The 23,004-nt window shown below is 37.0% G+C and overlaps 1 protein-coding gene across 1 annotated transcript in view; it reads left to right on the plus strand.

Moving 5' to 3' along the window:
• Positions 1–10,153, plus strand: part of GALNT2 (polypeptide N-acetylgalactosaminyltransferase 2) — a 254,489-nt gene extending 244,336 nt beyond the window's left edge. The window contains exons 15-16 of the mRNA XM_051993624.1: positions 749–868; positions 8,676–10,153. Coding sequence (XP_051849584.1) covers positions 749–868; positions 8,676–8,831 — 276 coding nt within the window. The 3' untranslated portion in view covers positions 8,832–10,153. The remainder of the gene's footprint in view (positions 1–748; positions 869–8,675) is intronic.
• Positions 10,154–23,004: the final 12,851 nt, after the last annotated feature.

The raw sequence follows: 23,004 nt of genomic DNA on the forward strand, positions 1-23,004 counted from the left end.
TTTTGTGGGCCTTTAAATAAAGAAACGTCATAGGCCTGGGTGAGGGGGATAATCATCCTCAGCTGCTGCATCTGGCCCATGGGCCCTAATTTGAGGATCCCTGCTCTAGGAGCTTACAGTATAATGAGAGAAGACAATACATAAAAGAATGTTGAAAAGGAGGGGTACCCAACATAGGAGAATGGTGGAAAAAGCAAAGAAATCCAAAATTAATGCAGCCAATTGGGAAATGAGGAGATGTATGAAATGTCACTTCTCTTCCCTCTCCTTAAATAGAGGAGTTTATGGCTCTTCCCTCTCATGAGAGGGGCGCAGAACAAGACTGATTGAATCTGGTGAGATTATGACATTTCCCAATGATGAGTTTACTGAGGGCTTCTTTGTTGTTCAGTTAACTTTTTTCATGACTCCTTTTGGAGGTTTTCTGGCAAAGATATTGGAGTGATTTGCCATTTCCTTCTTCAGCTCATTTTACAGATGAGGAAACTGAGGCAAGCAGGCTAAGTGACTTGCCCAGAGTCACATAGCTAGTTAGTGTCTGAGGCCAGATTTGAACTCAAGTCTTCTTGACTCCAGGCCTGATGCTTGCCAAAGAAGTTCAAAATGAATGCAGCCAGGTGGTAAATGAGATGTCTAAGGAGAGTCACGCATTAAAAAAGCAGAGCATTGCCTTGGGGTCCCCATTAGTCTTTGTATATGCACCAGAACTGTGGCCAAGCACTTAGTTGTTTTTGTATTTGTATTTCAGGAATGGGCCTTAACAAAGGACAAGTCAGTGAAACATATGGATTTGTGCCTTACTGTGGTGGACCGAGCACCAGGCTCCCTCATAAAGCTACAAGGCTGCAGAGAAAATGACAGCAGACAGGTGGGTACAGCCAAGAGCAGCTCGCACCTCTGGGCATTCAGAGCCATGCTGGCTGGTCTCCTGATTCTGAGGCACTTCAAGGGTGGGCAGAACGTCCCCCACCCCTTACATTCCTCTTCTGTCTTCTGCACAATCCTGCCATGTTTCAGGGGGGTAGTTGTACCTGTACAGGGTTTGCTTAGTTGTTTTATGTTTTGTTTTGATCATCTTTAAGGAGAGGGACCACATATTTTTCCTCATTGTGTTTCCCTCTTCCACTTTTCACATGATCCTTAAATATAGTATCATAATCACTTCCTGGCTGTGTGACCCTGGTCAAGTCACTTAATCCCAATTGCCTCAGCAAAACAAACAAATCTCTCTCTCTCTCTCTCTCTCTCTCTCTCTCTCTCTCTCTCTCTCTCTCTCTCAAGAGAGAGAGGGTATATATATGAGATATCATAATCACAGAATTCAAAATAGATGTCAGGAACTATGTAGTCCAGCCATCCAGTCTTAGTGAGTTACCAGGGGCACCAAGAGATTGGTTTGTCATCTCTCTAGAGCAGCCCACATCGCACCAGCAAATCCCTTCTACGATATATCCAGCAGGTGGTCAGCCTTTGCTTGGTGACTTCCACTGAGGGGGTGTCCACAACCTCCCCAAGGCTTTCTCTTTCACTTGAGGATAGCTCCAATTCCTAGGAAGGTTTTCCTGATGCCAGACTTAAATTTATCTCTACCACATCTACCCATTGTTTCTACTTATACCTTTGGGGTTAAGAGTAATCACTCTTACCCATATCAGCCCTTCTAATACTTGAAGACAGACTTCCTATACCCCCTGAATCTCTTCTTCTCCAGTATGCATTCAGTATTTGTTGAATGACTAATTTCCTTCTAATAACCATAATACAGAATTAATGCTTGACACAGAGACTTATGCTGCCTGGAAAAACCTATCCATAATGTAGGTGCAGGATAGACAAACCGTTAAACCCTTGCTAAAATTTTAGAACAAGGGAACAAAGAAACTTTCATGTTTCACCAGTTGGCCAAACCATGCAAGAATAACCGTAAACTCATTTAGTTAGACTGACTTGATGAGATGTTGAGCTGAGAAATGAAAAGATTGAATTCTAGATAGATGGTCTTTTTTAAAAAATGATTTTTTTTAAATTTTCTAGCAAGGTACATATTTCAAACTACAATCAGTGTGAGTAAAATGTAGTAAAATGAACTCGAGTTGTGAAAAACTAGAATTACTCATATAGATTCTTGCTACCTATGTTACATTGTTAGAGTTTTTTTCACTTATTTCAAAGTTTATGGATTAATTTTTCTACCCAGAAGCTGAAGTGATATTTTATTTCTTGTGTCTTGACATAATATTGTAGATTTTAGACTGTTTCCCCTGTGATTTCACTATGGTTGGAAGTTCCCTGAAAAGAATTTCCTCTTTTTTTTTAACGTTTTCACTTTGGAGTTAATTTTACTTTCCTGTATGTCTTTTATTTTTTATTAAGTTTTATTTTTTTTACTATTTAAAAGATTTATCATATCTGGATCATTATGGTCCACATCAGTAGGGTTTGATGACATATGTCTCATATTTCTCAGAAGATCAAAAAGTCTTTAAGACTGGAACAGACTTCAGCCATCATGCTAGGACAACCCACTCTTTTTACGGATGAGAAAACTGAGCTCTAAAGAGAAGAACTTGATGATAGTCACACAGGTAGAAAGAGACATAGCCATAATTTAAATTCAGACTGCACCCTCTGATTTCAAATTCAACTTATACTATCTAACTAATGCAACATCTACTAACTTATGCAATCTAGTCTAGCATTTTGTATGTAATAAGACCATTACATACAAATATTATTTTTATACAGTACAATACAAATGTATTACATACAAATCTTATTACATACAAAAGAACTAACATTTCTTTTTTTATTTTTAATGTTATTTTTAAAAAGAGAAAAAAGGAAAATAAAACAAAACATTAACATCTCTACAACATGATCTATATTTTATATATTCTCCCCCTTTTTTCTTCTTTGTTTGAGTCCCTGAATATAACTGAGAGCAAGAGTTCTTAACCTGTTTGGTGTCATAGATCCCTTTGGCAGTCTAATGAAGCCTGGAATCCTTTCTCAAAGTAATGTTTTTTTAATAATAAAATACAAAAAATGTCACTTATATTGTTGCCATTCAGTCATTTTTCAATCATGTTCAATTCTTTGTGACCCCATATGGTATTCTTTTGGCAAAAATACTAGAGCGTTTGCCATTTCTTTCCTCAGCTCATTTAACAAATGAGGAAACAGACAAATAGAGTTAAGTGACTTTCCTGTAGTCTCACACTAAAAAGTGTCTGGAGTTGGATTTGAACTCAGGAAGATGAGACTACTTGACTCCAGGCCGACCATTCCATCCACTGCTTGAAATACAGTAATCAAAAATTTTTTAAACAAGTTCACAGACCACAGAGTTACCATTTAATACTTTGGAACAATTCCAGGCACCAAAAGCATCTTCTAATGTGCCTTACTTTCAACTAAGGCATTGATTCATTCTTTTATTAGTCTTTAGTATGAGGTGGATGGGAATGTGAAGTTGCGAGATGAGTTTTATATCCTAACGTGCAATAGCACATATTTAACTTCTGGCTCTCAAATAGAATTTTTCAAAAGAGCCTCCTTCCATCTCTCTACCCAGTTAAACTTTGTAACCAGTTCCTGCCCCTATTCCCACCTTATGATTAGACCCAAGAGCTACCTGGGTGGCAAGTGGCTATGATACATTGCCATGTTCACTGCAGAGGTCAATAAATATTGATTTTTATGATGAAACAGTGATTTTCCCAGTGTCATGGAGCAAAAACTGAGATATTACATAGTAGTTATTATTTTCAAAGAATTGTGACCCATAGGGAAAGTCTGCTTAAAGTGGGTTTGGAATCTTGGTTTTGTTTTTCTTGGGGGGGAGGGGGCAGAGAGGGAGATGTTTACAAGTAAGATAAAAATGGATCTCCCTTTTCAGTGGGCATTCTACCGATGATACAAATAGGTTCCTAAATTCTGTAGTCTCTCAAGATTCCCAAAAGCATAATGAGTACACATCTTAGTATTGGCTTGATTTTCAGAAGTGCTGACCCTTCAGATTCTGACAGTATATGTCTAACAGTACACTTTCTCCTCTTTCTCCCCAGCCCTGATAACTTTCAGAAAAATTCTTCTGGCTTTTACACAATCCCTTTACACCACTATTCTTCAGTAATTCAGTTCCTCAACCCTAAAGTCATCCTCAATTTCTGTCACCACCCTATTCCATATTCCCACATATACAGTCAGTTGTTGTCTTAAATCTACATTTGCAATGTCTCTTGCATTCTTTCCCATCTCTGTACTCACACAGGTATTACTCAAGTTCATGCCCTCATTACCTCTAGCCTAGAATATTTTTAAAATTATTTTCCAATTAAAAAGCATTTATTTTTCTCTTTTTGACTCCACCCCTATATATATGCTTTAAAAAATGTTGTAAAGAAAAAAAAAGCCACGTCCCATTCCCAATACACACACTTTAAAGGAAAAAAAACAAAAACAAATAGTCAAACAAAGTAATTCCCATATTGGTCATGTCCAAAAATGTGTGTCTCTTCCTGCATATTTAGTCTATTGCATCTCTGATAGGAGGTAAGTAACACACTTCATCATTAGACCTCTGGAATAATAAATGATCATTGCACTGATCAGAGTTCTTACATCTTTCAAGATTAACATCTTAATTGACCTCCCTTCCTTAAGCCCTCTCCAATCCACTCTCCACACTGCTGCCAAAGTAATATTCCGAAGCACATGTTTAACCACATCATTCCCTGTTCAAAAATTAACTCCAATAGTCCCTCTTGTCTTTAGTATCAAGTGCAAGCTCCTCTGCTTGGCATATATAAGCCATTCCCAACCTGGCTCCGATCTACCCTTTTAAGCTTCTTGCACATTGTTCCCTTTCACACATTCTGAACTCCCCTCCAAGTGGTCTTGGTCATCTTCATGCATAATACTCCATTTCTCACTATACGTTTCTATGGGTAATCTAGTCCCTCCTTCTTACCTCTGCCTCCCCAAATCCTTTCAAAGCTCAACTCACGTACTACCTCCCACAGGAGACTTTTCCTGATTCCCTCTAGTTGCTTGTGCCTTTCCCTACAAATTACCGGGTATATATTTTGTATAATCCACATATGTTCTTTCTTTAAACAATAATCCTCCATCTTGAGGATGGGGATTACTTCATTTTTACCTTTGTATCTCCAGCAGCTAGCATATTCTGGTTACTTTAAATGCTTAAATACAATCAAATGCTTGATTTGATGGTTGATGAGTCTTTTGGGCTATTACATTATTTGGGATATTGGGATACCCAGGGACTCTGGTACCTGGACAACCATGCATCTTTGCTTTGTCCATTTGTTCAGTCATATCTAATTCTGTATGATACCATGAACTTGTTTTTGTTGAACTGGGGTTTTCTTGGCAGATATTGGAATGGTTTGCCGTTTCCTTTTCAAGTGTGTCTCCATTTTACACATGGGGAATGGAGGCAAGACAGGTTAAATGACTTTCCCAGGATCACACAGCTAATAATTATCTAAGGACAGATTTGAGCTCAGATCTTCTTGAGTCCTGGCTTTGTGCCCTCTCCCTGCACCACTTAGTTGCCTCACAATCTGAAGGCAAAACTTTAAAATTTCTTCCTTGGAAATAATAAAGAGAAAACATCTTATTTCTGTACTGATCTAGAGGAGTCATATCCTTCTTTTGTCTCATTCACTCACACATACACATTTTCTGCAATCTCTTTTTTTGCATTCATTAATTTCATTTTGAGCTCTAAATTTTCTCCCTGCCTCCACTCCCTCTCCCATCCATTGAGAAGGTAAGCAATGTGATACCTATTAAACATGTGAAGTCATGCAAAGCATACGTGGAAATTTGGCCTTGTTGGACCAGATTTTTATAAAATCATGTTTTATTCAAGTGATTAATATGTGGATTCTACCCTAACTTGCCCATACTTGGAGCAGCTTTCATCACTAAAACTTTAAACAGAGTTTATGAAAAAGAAGGAGGTTTATAGAAAAGTCAGCTCTCTGTGGTATATGGTCTGTATCAGAAAGAATTGCTCTTGTGGTTAATACTGAAAACCAGTCTGTTGGTTGGAGAAAAAGCATATAGACCTTTGCAACATTCAAAGTCGACAGCCTTGACTGTCCTGTAAATAGGTCAGCCCGGCAGAGATTTGTGTTGTAACATATCGGTTTGAGCTGTCAAACCTCTTTCAAAAGCGAGATCTGTGGTGGGACTTTTTTTTTTAAGGGTCCTTCATTTAGCTGATGCATTAGTATATGACAGGCTAATTCCCCAAGGAGGGTGAGACCAGATTCCAACTCGAGATGACAATTGGAGAAAGGAAAAATGAAAAAGGAAAAAAGTCGGAAAGACAGCATAGTAAAAGTGATTGATTACAAAATAGGATAAACTACCCAAAAAAAGTTACATTTGTGCTCTTATCCTTTTTTCTCTTCCCTGCTCTCTCCATTTGCATTCTATTGTTAGCATAATATGAATCAGGATGATAATTTTTTTAACTGCAGTATGTTAGTGGTGCTTGTGAAAAATCTCAGCTAAAATATACAAACAGACTTAAAACCACAAGGTCCCTAGTACAAAATCCATTGGTCATCAGTCTCTTTTTAAAGGCCTGGCCTGCAATGGTGGGGATTTTTCCCCTCTTTTGTTTCTTTGCCCCTGTTCTGCATCTTCTTCCTGCCTCGTTCACTTGCCCTTTGAGACTGAAACTCCTTAGCAAATTTTATCTTGAATGCTGTGCTTTCATGCCAGTTGGAATATTTGGTTTCAGAGCACGTCGCTGATTGCACATGTGTTGTGTATTGCATTTGCAGAGTGAAAGGAGGAAAGGAGACAAGAGTGAGAAATGTTAATTCCACAATACTAAAAGGATTTGGAGGGAGGGGAAAAAATTGTATGTATAGGAACGTTAGCACATATGGTGTAAAAAATTAATTAGAATCACAGACTACAACCTTAATGATGAAAGGCTTTTTTGCTGTGTGTTTTAAATTTTTTTTTCTTTGAATAAGACAGACACTAATTGGAGAAAATAATTGGTGATATTTATTTTCTATAACCTACTAAACAGCTGTGGGGTGTTAAGTCCCCCTGGAGGCTAGTTTTTAGAATAAGGAGGTGTCCAGGTAATGAATGTGTACTATAGACTTCAATAGAGAAGTAGCATGCTGTATTGTTCTTGAGAAGGAAAGCTGCTTAGCAGAATTATCTTCTCTACCCATTTCTATTCAGTTCGTGAACAAATACTTGTCCAGTGTCTGCCATGAGTCAATGCCATGCTTCTCTAGAATGACATAGATTACTGGCTACATGAAAAGACATAAGTCCCCTCTAAGCCATTCTGTTTTACTTATAAGGCAAAATGCATAGCTCCTTTGGTGGTATGATTTGAGGAGCAGCCAGAAATGCCCTCCATCCCTCAATAGCTGCCTCAATGATGTTGGAATTTTTACTGTTAACCATTCATTCCTTTGTGTCAGTCGTTCTCTTCCCCAAGCTTTCTGATTTAAAATGCAAATATCCCTTACTGAGCTAACCCATCAATTTATTCACACTGAAATATTAAGCTCTTAATCAATTGCTTTCCTTTCTGACTCAAATGACCAATGGAAGAAGGGGTGAGAGGCAGCATTAGAATAATAGGTCCCTGTAGGGAGAAGGGATATTAAAAGTGAAGGAAAGGGCAGATGGTAGAGGTAGCAGAGGTTAACTATCCTATCAGTTTGTCCTCAGATTGTAGGAGGAGAATATAAGCTCCTGAGTAAGGCTGAATGAGAGCAGTTTATGAAGCATTTAGGCACCTGACAGTTTCTTTTCTTCCTTTTAAAATTATGACAAATTTTTCTTTTTTGTACTTGGACCACCAGATATATCCTTCTTTCTGAAAGTCCTCTTGTAGCACAGATTTAAAAGGAGGAGGTTAGGAACAGTTCAGTTAGATCCACCATTTCTGAAAGGATTCACAGTATTCTCCCACTGGCTCTCAAGAAGGGAGAGAGGTGAATCCTCTGGTCTCTCCATGGAGGCCAAGCTTGGTCATTATAATTGCCTATTATATTATTGTTATATAGTTATAGTAGACACCATTATGTGTGTGTTACATAAGATAATTATATAATATTACATGTTATATGATTGCTTATTATATTGCCATTATAATTGCCAGCTTCATTTTTATCACCCTTTCTGTTTACATTGTTGTAATTATTATATGTGGTTTTTTCCCTTGGTTTTGCTTACTTTACTCTTTTTCAGTTCATAAGCTTTCTCCATGTTTCTGAAATTTTCATATATATGTCATTTCTTAGGGTACAATAGTATCCCTTTCTATTGTCCAAATTGAAGGAAGAATTTTCCAATTCTTTGTTATCACAAAAATACCTCTTAGGGGAAAGGTTTTTTGCCTTTTTTTTTAAAATCAATGTTTAACACAGTGTCCAGCACTCCAAAAATGCTTAATAAATATTAGCTAACTCACTTCCTTAGGAGGTTGTAAATATGGGACTCTTCTGGCTTTAACTTTCTGGGGAATTATCTAGCAGTAGAATTTCTTGGTCAAAAGGTTTGGATGTTTTTAATCTCTCAGAGGCATTGTCTAATGCAACAAGAAGAGCTGTCTCCTTTTATCCTTACGTGCTAACCATTTTTCTTTCCCCTTGTTGCAGAAATGGGAGCAAATTGAGAGTAATTCTAAATTGAGGCACGTTGGAAGCAACTTGTGCCTGGACAGCCGTAACGCCAAAAACGGAGGCCTGAGCGTGGAGGTGTGCAGCCCATCTTTATCCCAACAGTGGAAGTTCACACTTAATCTGCAGCAGTAGAAGGGCCAAGGAAAACCAACCCGACACCCAGTGAGCGCCGTCATGTTTCTTACACTTTGGGCAGAGTTTTGATGATCGCATTACCGATTATATTTCTTAAACTTTCCACAGAACTATATACCTCAGTATTCCATCATGGTCTGAAAATAGGAAAACTCCAACAGCAAGACACAGGGGAACTGTGTGGACCAGGGGAAGAGGGGAAATGCTGCTTTCCTTATCTCACCAAACCCAGTCGCAGCCATGCTCCCTCTTCTCTAGGAGCTCTTTCCCATTTCTTTCCCCACTCCTGCTTAGCACTCGCACAAACAGTCGATTAACATCCCTAGCAACAACTGACATATTGTAGGAAAAATGGATCTAAACACATACAGGTTGGGGAATTAGGGAGGGAGAAAGGGGTGTAGCTAACTTTCTCACTGAGAAGATCATTTTTAAAGCTCCATTTTTTCCCCCATAGAAAGCATTATTTACAGCTTCTGAAAACTGAACTGTCATTTTGAAGGTTTATGGGTTTTTTTCCCCCTTTCCCCTTCACCTCTCTCCCCAGCCCTCTTCCAGTACTGAATCCCCTCCTCCCATATAATGTACTTGCTATATTTGAATATGAACTTTTCTATGATGGGACACTAAATATAAATATATATTAAAAAAAATGGTCAGTTCCCAATGGTTTATATGGGTCGTCATCATCATCATCATCATCATCATCATCCTTGTCAATTCTCCAGAAAACTGTTCACACATATGAAAAGAAGAGGGGCTTGAACCCAATCATGGATTGGAGCTCTGTTCTGACAGAGGGAGAGCGCCTTACCTGTTTCTGAGGGTCTCCTCGTGAGCGGGTGCTTCTCAGCCAGCCAAGGACACAGGAGGCAACAGAAGAGCAAAGGGAAGAAGCATCATTCAAGGCCAGGACCTATCCCTGCTCATCCCAGCAGCATTTGTGTCTGGCATTTCCTTTGGGTTTGCTGCTGTGACTTGGAATTCACTCTGTGTGCTGTCAGTATCTGTAAACCTATATCAGTTATTTGTATTGAAGAATATTGCTTTTGGTCTTTTAAATTAAATTTCTTTTCTTTAAAAAATAAAAACTCAAAACAACCCCACAGCTCCCAATATGAGTAATGGCACAACTTGCCATAGGCCTTTGACAGGTGCAGACAAATTATGTTACATTATGTAGCCGTCACAATACCAGCATTGGTCTAATTACTTGAGCCCATAAGACTTGGGCCTTCAGAATTAATTGAACTGCCAGCTGAATGTTTGTGATTAGTTGTTGCGGCCGAAAATAAATCCACTTTTCGGATTTGGTCTAATTGGTGTCCTGATATGTGAATGGCACCATCGTGGTTAAAGTGGGCTCTGAATTTCAGCCGGCCTTCTCCCCGGCAACGTTTTTGAAGTCCTTATATTGGAATACATCATGTCTTTTCTTCCCCCTCTTTAAATGACTGCATCAGTGAGCTTTGGGTAAAGAAAGAAAATGAATGAAAAATCAATGCTAGAAAACTTACTGTAATGAATTTGTGCCCAAGTTGAGAGCCTTTTGGTTTAGGAAGACAATTTCTATTTAAGCCACGGAGTGATTATAACCGGTAGTAAGGCACGTGTGTGTGAGTGAGTGAGAGTGTGTGTGTGTGTGTGTGTGTGTGTGTGTGTGTGTGTATACCAACTGAGCAGTTATTTTAAGAGAAAAAATATATATCCTTCAGGTTTGTGTAATAAATCCTCCTCTTGGAGCTTTGTCTTTGTGATGATATGGAAAATGATGACCGTTAGCTAATGCTTTGTAGTCAACAGGTCACAAGGTCCCAGACTTAGCTTGAATTGACCAGCTGGAGGAGCTGCTGACTGCTGTACGTTCATCAGGTCCACACATGTGACCCTTTTAAAAAAGGTTGGGGAGTTGAGGAATGGGAACAGATGAATTTGGGGTTTAGGAAGACAGTGATAAATCAACTCTTTGGCCTTTTATCTTATCCCTATCCAATCATCCTGTTTCAAGCAATGGAAACTTTCATCTCCTTCCTCCTCTCTCTTCTCCTCCCACCCTCCATAAAACACCAAATTTATGAGCCTTTATTAGTATGATAATACAGCAGAGAAATTTTCTAGGTCATTTTTGGTCTGTAATTGTTTCCCTTCCATTCTCAACCCAGCCAGTTGTATTTTAAAGGAAAGGGGCTGTGGATTCTGAATTCATTCTGCAGCAGGATGCAGGATGCTGTAGCACGTTTCCATCTTTGGAGAAAAAAAGAATAATGTACTCCAAATAGATCCTTGGGAGGAGGCTAAGGATAAACTTCAAGATGACGTACGTGTGCAATTGTATTGAACAAATACTTACGGACAGGAAGCTCCTGCCCAGATGCACTTACTTCTAGATTCTGTTAACCAAAATCCCAGTCACTGATGAGTTATTGCTACTGTAAAGGGGCCCCCATAAGTGTAGGGAAATGCTTAAATTGGCTGATTTTGTTTTGGTTTTTTGGAGAGGGGAGAACCAGGTTTTTTAGTGAATCCTTAACTCTCACTCTACCTGGAGTTCTTACTTGTCAAACCCACTGTACTGTAAGGATGTATCTACCAAACTCTGTGTTGTGGCTGCTGCCCAAAGAGGAGGTAGTCTTGCTTGATTTCTTTCTGAGCTAGCAACCTCCTGTGATATCATGAGAGCAGAACAGAGAAGAGAAAGAAGAAAACATAATAACAGGTGTCCTATGTTATAAGCTATGTTTACATGACACAGTGTGCCAAAGTTACTTACTGTGATTTCATTATTTTTTAAGCATAGGGATTATCCTGCCCCGATTTTTAAAAATTGAAATTAAAAAATACCCCTCTGCAAACCCTCAAAGCAAAGTGTGACAAAGTCATCTTCTCTGTGGTGGTCTTTCTTACTGTCTTCATAAGAGCTAAATGATGGTATATGTGAGTATGTTTTGCAAATTTCAAAATATAGTTTGGTAATTTTTTTTCCAGTTGATTTTTAAAAAAAGAACTGCTGTACAAAGCTTGTACTTTGTTCATTTTATAGATGGAAACCATCCTTGAAAATTGTTTAACTTAAATAAAGAAGATACTTTATAGATAAAGGTCTCTGCTGTGGTAAAATTGCTCTTGGTTCTTGTATAATCTACATATGACTGGTATTTGAAGGCTGCCATGATTTCCCATATTCCCTGCCTTTCTATATTTTTAATTGCATCTTCCACACATTGTTCTTCCTTTTAGGGGTTGAACATAATTATGATGATATCCAGAATTTAGAAAGAACCTACTATGTGCTGTTAGTCACTGAGGTAAGTGCTTTACAAATGTTACCTCATTTGAACCTTATCATAATCTTGGGCGTTTAAGTACTCTATTATTATTCTCATTGTAGCATTGAAGAAATGGAGGTAAAGTTACTTTCCCAGGGTTATAAAACTAGTCAGTGTCTGAGTGTGAATTGTATGGGTATGAATTGAGGTTTTCTTGATTCCAGGTCCAACGCTCTATCCAACTGGTACAACTAAGCAATTATGACATTTTGTTAATTTTAAAGTATTTGAGAAATTTAATGAGTCTAATTATTCCATTTCCTGCTTCATGCAGATAGACTTATGGCCACACCAAAGTCCATACTTAAAACAGGCAATAGCTTCTCTTTAAGCCTGTCTTTTAGAATAGATGGAGCCTGCCTTTGGCTACTTCTCCGCTAACTTAATCGCACTTAACTCAGATTTGAAAAGAGAGAAGCAGCAAAAGTTATTTTTTAATTTAATAATTTTGATAAAAGTTGTGGGGAAGGAGGGGTATAGAATTGAATCACCCAAATGAATATTTTTGGGTCCTTTGCTAGTACAATTAAAAACACTCTTTCTTTTCTTCATTATCTCAGACAACCAAAAGTTGGCTACCTATCTTTCCCCTGTGAAACAAAAAAGACATTTCACCTAATTATGTAGTATTCTTCACAGTACCTCTGAGAGAAGGGAGTGTAATCCCTGTTTTATTAAAGAATTGAGTGGAGCCAAGTGCCATGTTCATCTGTGAGATGGAAATTCTTTCCCCTAATTCAGTCCTTTGATTCTTTAGAATGACTAGACATTTTTCTTTTCAATTTTTCTTTCAAGTGATTGCCAAAAGAAAAAAAAATCTGTTCATAGCTCTTCCTGCTTATTGACTTAACACTTAGGGAAATCTTTCTTTTCATATCTACCTTCTTATACATTTCTTGATACTTAACTAATAATACTCTATGTGTTGTGTTCTAAAATATAAAGAGGGCTTTTCTTCAAAGAACATTCACATCTGAGAAAGGTTATATTCCCATTTTCTAAACTGAAAATGAGACAGAGAAAATTAGTTTCCTCCAAAGCCCAATCACAAAAATCACACTCTTTGGCCATCTGAAAAACTTTTTTAACCAGAAATTATGTATCCAAATATGTCCTCTCAAAGTAGTCCCCTGGTTCTTTCAATGTTGCTGCCACTGCTAGAAAAAGTTTTTTAGAAAGTCAGTCTGCTATAGTAGAGAGCTGGCTTTGGAGGCCCAAAGATTTAGACTCAAGTCCTGAATGACACATGGGCATTGTATCCCTGAGCAAATCACTTAACTGTTCAGTATCCCCCAGTAATTCTGTATGAATCTTAAACTGCAGAATATTTAGCTATTGATCTGTATTCATAGAGAATGTTTGCTCAGCCAGTAATTCCCTACATCCATTAAATCACACATCCAGAAAAAAAATAGCATATCCATAAAAAAGAGAGAAAGATATGAAAATGCCTCCCTTTTCTCTTCACTGGGGAGGTAGAAGATCTATGGGTGTGGATAGACCATTGCATTTACTTTCTTTTTTTTTTTCTTTTTTAACTTTTTATTGACAGAACCCATGCCAGGGTAATTTTTTTGCAGCATTATCCCTTGCACTCATTTCTGTTCTGATTTTTCCCCTCCCTCCCTCCACCCCCTTCCCCAGATGGCAAGCAGTCCTTTATATGTTAAATAGGTTACAGTATATACTAGATACAATAGGTGGGTGCAGAACCGAACAGTTCGCTTGTTGCACAGGGAGAATTGGATTCAGAAGGTAAAAATAACCCGGGAAGAAAAACAAAAATGCAAAGTTTACATTCATTTCCCAGTGTTCTTTCTTTGAGTGTAGCTGCTTCTGTCCATCCTTGATCAATTGAAACTGAATTAGATCTCTTTGTTGAAGAAATCCCCTTCTATCAGAATACATCCTCATACAGTATCGTTGTTGAGGTATATAATGATCTCCTGGTTCTGCTCATTTCTTCACTTAGCATCAGTTCATGCAAGTCTCGCCTCCTCTCTGTATTCATCCTGCTGGTCATTTCTTACAGAACAATAATATTCCATAACATTCATATACCACAATTTACTCAACCATTCTCCAATTGATGGGCATCCATTCATTTCCAGTTTCCAGCCACTACAAACAGGGCTGCCACAAACATTTTGGCACATACAGGTCCCTTTCCCTTTTTTAGTATCTGTTTGGGGTATAAGCCCAGTAAAAACACTGCTGGATCAAAGGATATGCACAGTTTGATAACTTTTTGAGCATAGTTCCAAATCGCTCTCCAGAATGGCTGGATGTGTTCACAATTCCACCAACAATGTATCAGTGTCCCTATTTTCCCACATCCCCTCCAACATTCCATATTGTCTTTCCCTGTCATTCTAACCAATCTGACAGGTATGTAGTGGTATCTCAGAGTTGTCTTAATTTGCATTTCCCCGATTAATAATGATTTGGAGCATATTTTCATATGGCTATAAATAGTATTAATTGTTTCATCTGAGAATAGTCTGTTCATATCCTTTGATCATTTATCAATTGGAGAATGGCTTGATTTCTTATAAATTAGTCAGTTCTCTATATATTTTGGAAATGAGGCCTTTATCAGAACCTTTGACTGTAAAAATGTTTTCCCAGTTTATTGTTTCCCTTGTCTGCATTTGTTTTGTTTGTACAAAAACTTTTCAATTTGATATAATCAAAATTTTCTATTTTGTGGTCAATAGTGATCTCTAGTTCTTCTTTGGTCATAAATTCCTCCCTCTTCCACAGGTCTGAGAGGTAAACTATTCTATGCTCTTCCAATTTATTTATAATCTCATTCTTTATGCCTAGGTCATGAACCCATTTTGACCTTATCTTGGTGTATGGTGTTAAGTGTGGGTCAATGCCTAGTTTCTGCCATACTAATTTCCAATTTTCCCAGCAATTTTTGTCAAATACTGCGTTCTTATCCCAAAAACTGGGGTCTTAGGGTTTGTCAAACACTAGATTATTAAAGTTATTGGCTGTTTTGTCCTTTGAACCTAACCTATTCCACTGATCTATTTCTTAGCCAATACCAGATGGTTTTAGTAACTGCTGCTTTATAATATAATTTTAGATCTGGTACAGCTAGATCACCTTCATTTGATTTTTTTCATTAATTCCCTTGAAATTCTTGACCTTTTGTTTTTCCATATGAACTTTGTTGTTATTTTTTCTAGGTCATCAAAATAGTTTTTTTGGGAGTCTGATTGGTATAGCGCTAAATAAATAGATTAGTTTAGGTAGTATGGTCATCTTTATTATATTTGCTCGCCCAATCCAAGAGCATTTAATATTTTTCCAGTTGGTTAGATCAGACTTAATTTGTGTGGAAAGTGTTTTGTAGTTTTGCTCATAAAGTTTCTGATTTTCCCTTGGCAGATAATTCCTAAATATTTTATATAATCAGTAGTTACTTTAAATGGAATTTCTCTTTGTAACTCTAACTGTTGGATTTTGTTAGTGATGTATAAGAATGCTGATGACTTATGTGGGTTTATTTTGTATCCTGCAACTTTGCTAAAGGTGTGGATTGTTTCTAATAACTTTTTAGTAGAGTCTCTGGGGTTCTTTAAGTATACCATCATATCATCAGCAAAGAGTGATAATTTGGTCATTGCCTGTTCTTATTCCTTTAATCTTTTTCTCAACTCTTATTGCCAAAGCTAGCATTTCTAATACAATATTAAATAGTAATGGTGATAGTGGGAAACCTTGTTTCACTCCTGATCTTTTTGGGAATGGTTGCAGTTTGTCCCCATTACATATGATGCTTACTGCTGGTTTTAAATAGATGCTACTGATTATTTTAAGGAAAAGTCCATTTATTCCTATACTCTCAAGAGTTTTTAATAGGAATGGATGTTGGATTTTATCAAATACTTTTTCTGCATCTATTGAGATGATCATATGGTTTTTGTTAATTTGGTTATTAATATGGCCAATTATACTGATAGTTTTCCTAATATTGAACCAGCCCTGCATTCCTGGTATAAATCCTACTTGATCGTGGTGTATTATCCTGGGAATGATTTTCTGGAGTCTTTCTGCTAATATCTTATTTAAGATTTTAACATTAATATTCATTAGGGAGATTGGTCTATAATTTTCTTTCTCTGTTTTCAACCTACCTGGTTTAGGTATCAGTACCATGTCTGTGTCATAAAAGGAATTTGGTAGGACTCCTTCATTCCCTATTTTTTCAAATAGTTTATATAGCACTAGGGCTAATTGTTCTTTGAATGTTTAGTAGAATTCACATGTAAATCCATCTGGTCCTGGGGATTTTTTTTTTTTAGAGAGTTGATTAATAGCTTCTTTTATTTCTTTTTCTGAAATGGGACGATTTAAGCAATTTACTTCCTCTTCTGATAATCTGGGAAGCCTATATTTTTGGAGGTAGTCATCGATTTCACTTAGGTTATCAAATTTATTGGCATAAAGTTGGGCAAAGTAATCCCTTATTATTTCTTTAATTTCCTCTTCATTGGTGGAAAGTTCTTCCTTTTCATTTTTAAGACTACTAATTTGATTTCCCTCTCTCTTTTTTCTAATCAGATTTACTAAAGGTTTATCAATTTTATTGGTTTTTTTCATAAAACCAACTCTTAGTTTTATTTATTAGTTCAATAGTTTTTTTTACTTTCTATATTATTAATTTCTTCTTTTAATTTTAGAATTTCAAGTTTAGTAATTGATTGGGGGTTTTTAATTTGGTCTTTTTCTAACTTTTTAAGTTGCAGGCCCAATTCATTGATCTTCTCTTTCTCTATTTTATTCAAGTAAGCCTCTAAGGATATAAAATTTCCCCTTATTACCGCTTTGGCTGCATCCCATAAATTTTGGTATGACATCTCACCATTGTTATTATCTTGAGTGAAATTATTAATTGTGTCTATAATTTGCTGTTTCACCCAATCATTCTTTAAGATGAGATTATTTAGTTTCCAATTACTTTTTGATCTATTTACACCTAACTTTTTGTTAAATGTAGTTTTTATTGCATTGTGATCTGAAAAGAAAGCATTTACTATTTCTGCCTTCCTGCTTTTAATTTTGAGGTCTTTATGTCCTAATATATGGTCAGTTTTTATGTAGGTTCCATGAACTGCTGAGAAGAAAATATACTCCTTTCTGTCACCATTCAGTTTTCTCCAGAGATCTATCATAACTATTTTTTCTAATATTCTATTTACCTCTTTAATTTCTTTCTTATTTGTTTTGTGATTTGATTTATCTAAATCTGAGAGTGCAAGATTAAGATCTCCCACAATTATAGTTTTGCTGTCTATTTCTTCTCGCAACTCTCTTAACTTCTCCTTTAGGAAGTTAGATGCTATACCACTTGGTGCATATATGTTTAATACTGATATTGCTTCATTGTCTATAGTAACCTTTAGCAAGATATAGTTTCCTTTCTTATCTCTTTTAATTAGATCAATTTTTGCTTTTGCTTGATCTGATATAAGAATGGCTACCCCTGCTTTTTTGACTTCACCTGAAGCATAATAGATTCTGCTCCAGCCTTTTACCTTTACTCTGTATGTATCTCCCTGTTTTAAATGTGTTTCCTATAAACAACATATTGTAGGGTTCTGACTTCTGATCCAGTCTGCTATTTGCCTCCTCTTTATGGGAGAGTTTATCTGATTCATATTTACGGTTAAAATTACTAATTCTGTATTTCCTGCCATCCTACTATCCCCAAGTTATACTCTTCTTTTTCTTTCCCTCCTTCCCTTCTTCCCTAGTATTAAACTTATTGGTCCCACTTGCATTACGCAGTTCTCCCTCTTTAGTATCCCTCTCTCCTCCCTTTGAATCCCTTCCACTTTTTTGTACCCTTCCCTTATTACTCTTTTTCCTTTTCCCTTTTCTTCTCCCACTTTTGAATAAAGTGAGAGAAGATTCTTTGTAAAACAAATATGTCAATTATTTCTTCTTTGAGCCAACTCTGATGAGAGTAGGATTCACTCAATGTTCCTCCCCCTCTCTAAGTTCCCTCAGATATGATAGGTTTCCTTTGCCTCATCATTGCATATAGTTTCCCTCTTTTTATCTCCCCTTTTCCCTTTTTCTGACATTATCCCCTTTCCACTTCTACTTCCTTTTTTAATATCGGTAAAATCAAATTATGCATATGGTTTTTATGTATATCCACAACAGAAATACAGTTCTCAAGAGTTCCTTTTACCTTTTTCTACTTCTCTTGAATCCTGTTGTTGGAGATCAAATTTTTTGTTTAAGTCTGGTTTTTTCCTTAGAAACAAATGGAATTCCTCTGTTTCATTAAATGTCTACCTTCTTCATGGAAAAAAATACTCAGCTTAGCTGGGTAGTTTATTCTTGGCTGCATTCCTAGCTCTTTTGCCTTTCGGAATATCTGATTCCAGGCCCTTCAATCCTTTAATGTTGAGGCAGCCAGATCTTGTGTGACCCTTATTGTGGCACCTCGGTGTTTGACCTGTTTTTTCCTGGCTGCTTGTAAAATTTTTTCTTTAGTCTGAAAATTCTGAAGTTTGGCCACAATATTCCTCGGAGTCTTTATTTTAGGGTCTTTTTCAGAAGGTGTTCGATGAATTCTTTCAACGCTTATTTTATCTTCTGGTTCTATTACTTCTGGGCAGTTCTCTTTGATGATTTCCTGTAAAATAGTATCGAGGCTCTTTTTTTCATCATAATTTTCGGGTAGTCCAATGATCCTCAGGTTATCTCTCCTAGATCTATTTTCCAGGTCTGTTGTTTTTACAAGTAAATATTTGACATTTTTTCCAATCTTTCATTTTTTTGGTTTTGCTTGCCCGATTCTTGATGTCTCAATGAATCAGTCATTTCTATTTGTTCAGTTCTGATTTTTAGTGAGTTATTTTCTTCATTAGCTTTTTTTTTTTTACTTCTTTTTGTATATGTCCAATTGAGTTGTTTTGCTCTATGGAATTTTTTTCCATTTCACTAATTTTTTTTTTTTTTTAGTGAGTTATTTTCTTTTTCTAGTTCATAAATTCTGTTTCCCTGCACTTCTTGGGAGTTTTTTTACCTTTTCCAGTTCACATTTCAGGAAGTTTTTTTCTTTTAATGGGTTATGTACCTTTTCTGTACTCTCTTGCATAGCTTCTCTTTCCTTTCCCCATTTCTCTTCTAGCTCTCTTTTAAGGTTTTTAATAGTCTCTTCTAGGAGAGCCTTTTATATTGGGGACCAATAATTGTCTGGAGACTGCTATTAGTCTCTTCAGGGTTGAAAAGCTGTTCTCTTTCTGTATAGAAACTATCAATCATTCTTTTGATTTTTTTACTCATTTTGTGAGAGCCTGTAAGGTCTGCCTTCAGAGCCAGGAGGTTACCAGCTTCCTCTGCAAAGCAGTGAAAGGTATATGGACGGTACTGTCCTGCCAGCCCGCTACAAAAAGCAGTGAGGTACTGGAGTGCTCTGGGAAAGAGTTCCCCACCCGGGAATGAGTTCCCCACCCGGGAATAACTCAGGCCTGCAGGGCCCAGCTGGGAAAGTGCTCTGCAAAGAACCTCCCTTCCCCCCCTCCTCCCAGTGAGATGACTGCCCTGGGGCTAGACGCTGAGCAATGAGAGTTTCACTTCCCAAGCCAAAGCCCACTCTGGGGCTGTGGGTATTAGTAGCTCAGCAGTGAATGGCTTTGCAGGGACTGGAAGTGTCTGCCCAGGAAGCACAGTCAGCTGGGGAGGTTCTACTGCCCCAGGCTGAGCCCCCCACTGTGCCAATTAGAGGCTGCCCAGGCTGTACCCCTCTGCCTTGCAGATCTGTAACTGCCCCCGCAAAAACCCCAAACTGCAGGGATGTGGCTGCAGGGCTGCTTTGGAGTCTGCCTGAGTCATTTCCAGGTTTGAGTGGTTACAGCCAGATATATATAAATATATATATAAATATATATATATAAACATGGTATAAAATGAAGATGGTATAAAAACGAAAGGTGTCAATAAACATTATTTTAAATGGAAAAAATTGCTTTAAAAATTCACAGCATATTTTTTAAAATTTTTCTCAGTTTCTTGTGGGCAGGTAGTCTTAAGTCTTTTGGAGTGATTGGTCAATGTATTTCATTCTCAAAGAGGACCAAAATAGCACTACTATGGTAGAAACAGGAAGCATTTACTTTCAAGAGGCTTACAATTTAAGGAAATAACTATGATACAAGAGAGAATGAATTAAGTACAAGAGGCAGGTTCTACAAGTGCTAAGGAGATGTTTGAGCAGGAGATAACCATCTCTTTCAGTTTGGAGAACCAATGGAAGTCAGTGATTAGAATAAGCTTTATGGAAGAGGCATCTGAGTTGGCCCTTGAAAATAGGGACTTCAACACATATTATTAGGTAAGATTAGAAATCTCTTCCAGGCAAGGAGATGGGGTTAAGTTAATTGTATGAAGGAGGTGGACAAAAATCGGATAGAAAAGTGCTCCAGTGTTGCTGAAACCATGGGGGAATATAAGGGAGGAAGCAATTTCACAAAAGGCTGGGAAGACAGTTTGGAGTTATGTTGCCAAAATCATAAATTAATTTATACCTGAGTAGAAGCATGAGACCACTTAAGATGTTTTAGGAAGGGACTGAGATGATTAGATATAAAGTCACATAATGAAGGCTGTATTTGAGAGGAGACAGTTTAGAGGGCATAATAATTACAGGAGAAAAAATGCACATCTCAATAAGGGTGTTGCAGTAGGAGTATAGGTGGCAGGTGGAAAGTGATTTAGAGATAGAATTAACAGGACTAGTTAATTGAGTAAATATGGGGAGTGGGGAAAGAGTTTAAGCTAACTCCTAGGTCATGAGCCTGATGACTGGATGAAGATGGATTCCATTTTAGATGTGGTTTAGGTAGATCTATCCAGAATGTAGAAGGAAATGAAGGAAATGGAATTCCCAGAGGCTATGAAGAGTTATTTGCATAAAGGTAACAGCTGAATCCATGGTGATGAGACCACCAAGGAAATATGTAGAGAAAGGCTCAAAGGCTAGGACCATAACCTGGAGGGAGGAATTCAAAAAGGAGAATGAGTTACATTTGAGGGAGCTCCAAAAGAAGAGTCTCCACAATGTTCTGTTTTTGTTTTTATTTTTGTTTTTAACAAAGAGAATATCATTGGATGTTCATGGAATGTGAATAGTGATGTGAATATCATGGAAGGTGATCGTGGTGAGCATAGTTGCCTTCCAAGACTTAGATTTGATTCCCAGCCAATGCAATGAAAATGTGATGATATTTTAAAGGGAATAGCACTGATTTAGGTAAATGTTTTGGTATTTAATTTTAAAGACCCAGTCCTATTAGTTGTAGTGATGTCTCAGAATCTCCTTTTATCATCTCCACAAGCATTACTTTAAGCATCATGGTGTTATATACAGAAACATAGATTTGAAGTTGGTCTGAATTCATATCTTGATTTTACTGCTTACTACACATGTAATGTTGGTCAAGACACTCCAACACTCATAGGTCCTAGAGTAAGAAGGCTACTGAGTCCAAAACCAACACCTTCATTTTACAAATAATGAAATGGAGCCACAGAAAGGTTACATGACTTGCCCAGAATCTTGCCCAATATACCACACTGTTTTGTTTTAATCCCTTAGATTCTTTCCAGCTCTAAATCTATCATTCTATGATTTTGAGACTATAAGGAAGAAATTTGGCATTATGATTATTATCATTATTATTATATCACCTTTATATATTTCTTTGTTTTGCAAAAACGTAGTTTCCTATAATTTTGTGCAATATAGGTAGTGTAAATATTATCATTACTGTTAAAAGATTAGGAAACTGAGGTTCAGTTAAGTAATTTGCCTGGCTATTAAAGGCAACTAGGGAACTGCTTTAGATACATAGAGTACAAATCAGGAGGACTTGGATTCAAATCTAGCCTCAGACATTTATTAGCTGTGTGTCATTTCTTCGATTTCAATTTTCTCATTTTGAGGATAATAACAGCATCTATTTTATAGGGTTACTGTGAAGATCAAATGAGATAAATTTTGTAAAGCATGTAGCATAGTACCTGACGCATAGTAGGCCCTTCATAGATACTTGTTCCATTTCTCCTTACTAAATTCTGGAACTGCCTGGCCATTCAGTAAATATGTATTACGTATTATGACCAAAACTCTCTGCTAGTACAAAATAGATTAAAGTGAGAAAAGACCTCAAAAATCATTTTAGAGAATCTAAACCTCTTGTTTCAATTTTGAGGAAACTGAGACCCAGAAAGCTCCTAGTCACCTAAAAATACTTGTTGGTTGATAGAGTGCCGAAGTTAAATAGATAGTAAATAGATAAGCTTGGATTTGAGTTTAGCTCTGATTTCAGATTTCAGATTTTCTGATTTCTGATTTCATTTGCCCCTAATCTGACAAGACAAGCTTTTCCCTTCCTAGTTTCTTCATACAGGACAATAAAAAGCCAGGTTCTTTAATATCTCTCCTCTTCTCAAAAAAATAACACAGGTTTTTACATCTCCTTCTTAGTAGATAGACTGGACTACTGAGAAAAGAACTTGACATTTGGAGATCAAAGGCAAAAAATCAAAAGTCTCCACTAGTTGTTATTCCTTGTCCTCTCTGGACCTCTGTAAAATTAGGAAGACAACAAAACTTCTTTAACCGTGGTTTGCAACCTCATGTGGGGTCATCTAATTGAATGTGAGGGTCATGAAATTATGATTTATTATCCGTAAATGTTTGATTTGTATACCCATTTTATATACCTGGGGTCACATAAAAATTTCTCAGATGAAAAGGGATCACGAGTGGAAAAAATTTAAAAAGCCCTCAATTAGATGCCTGTTAAAGTCCC

Source organism: Antechinus flavipes, chromosome 4 (assembly GCF_016432865.1).
Source record: "Antechinus flavipes isolate AdamAnt ecotype Samford, QLD, Australia chromosome 4, AdamAnt_v2, whole genome shotgun sequence".
In the NCBI taxonomy this organism is placed as follows: Eukaryota; Metazoa; Chordata; class Mammalia; order Dasyuromorphia; family Dasyuridae; genus Antechinus; species Antechinus flavipes.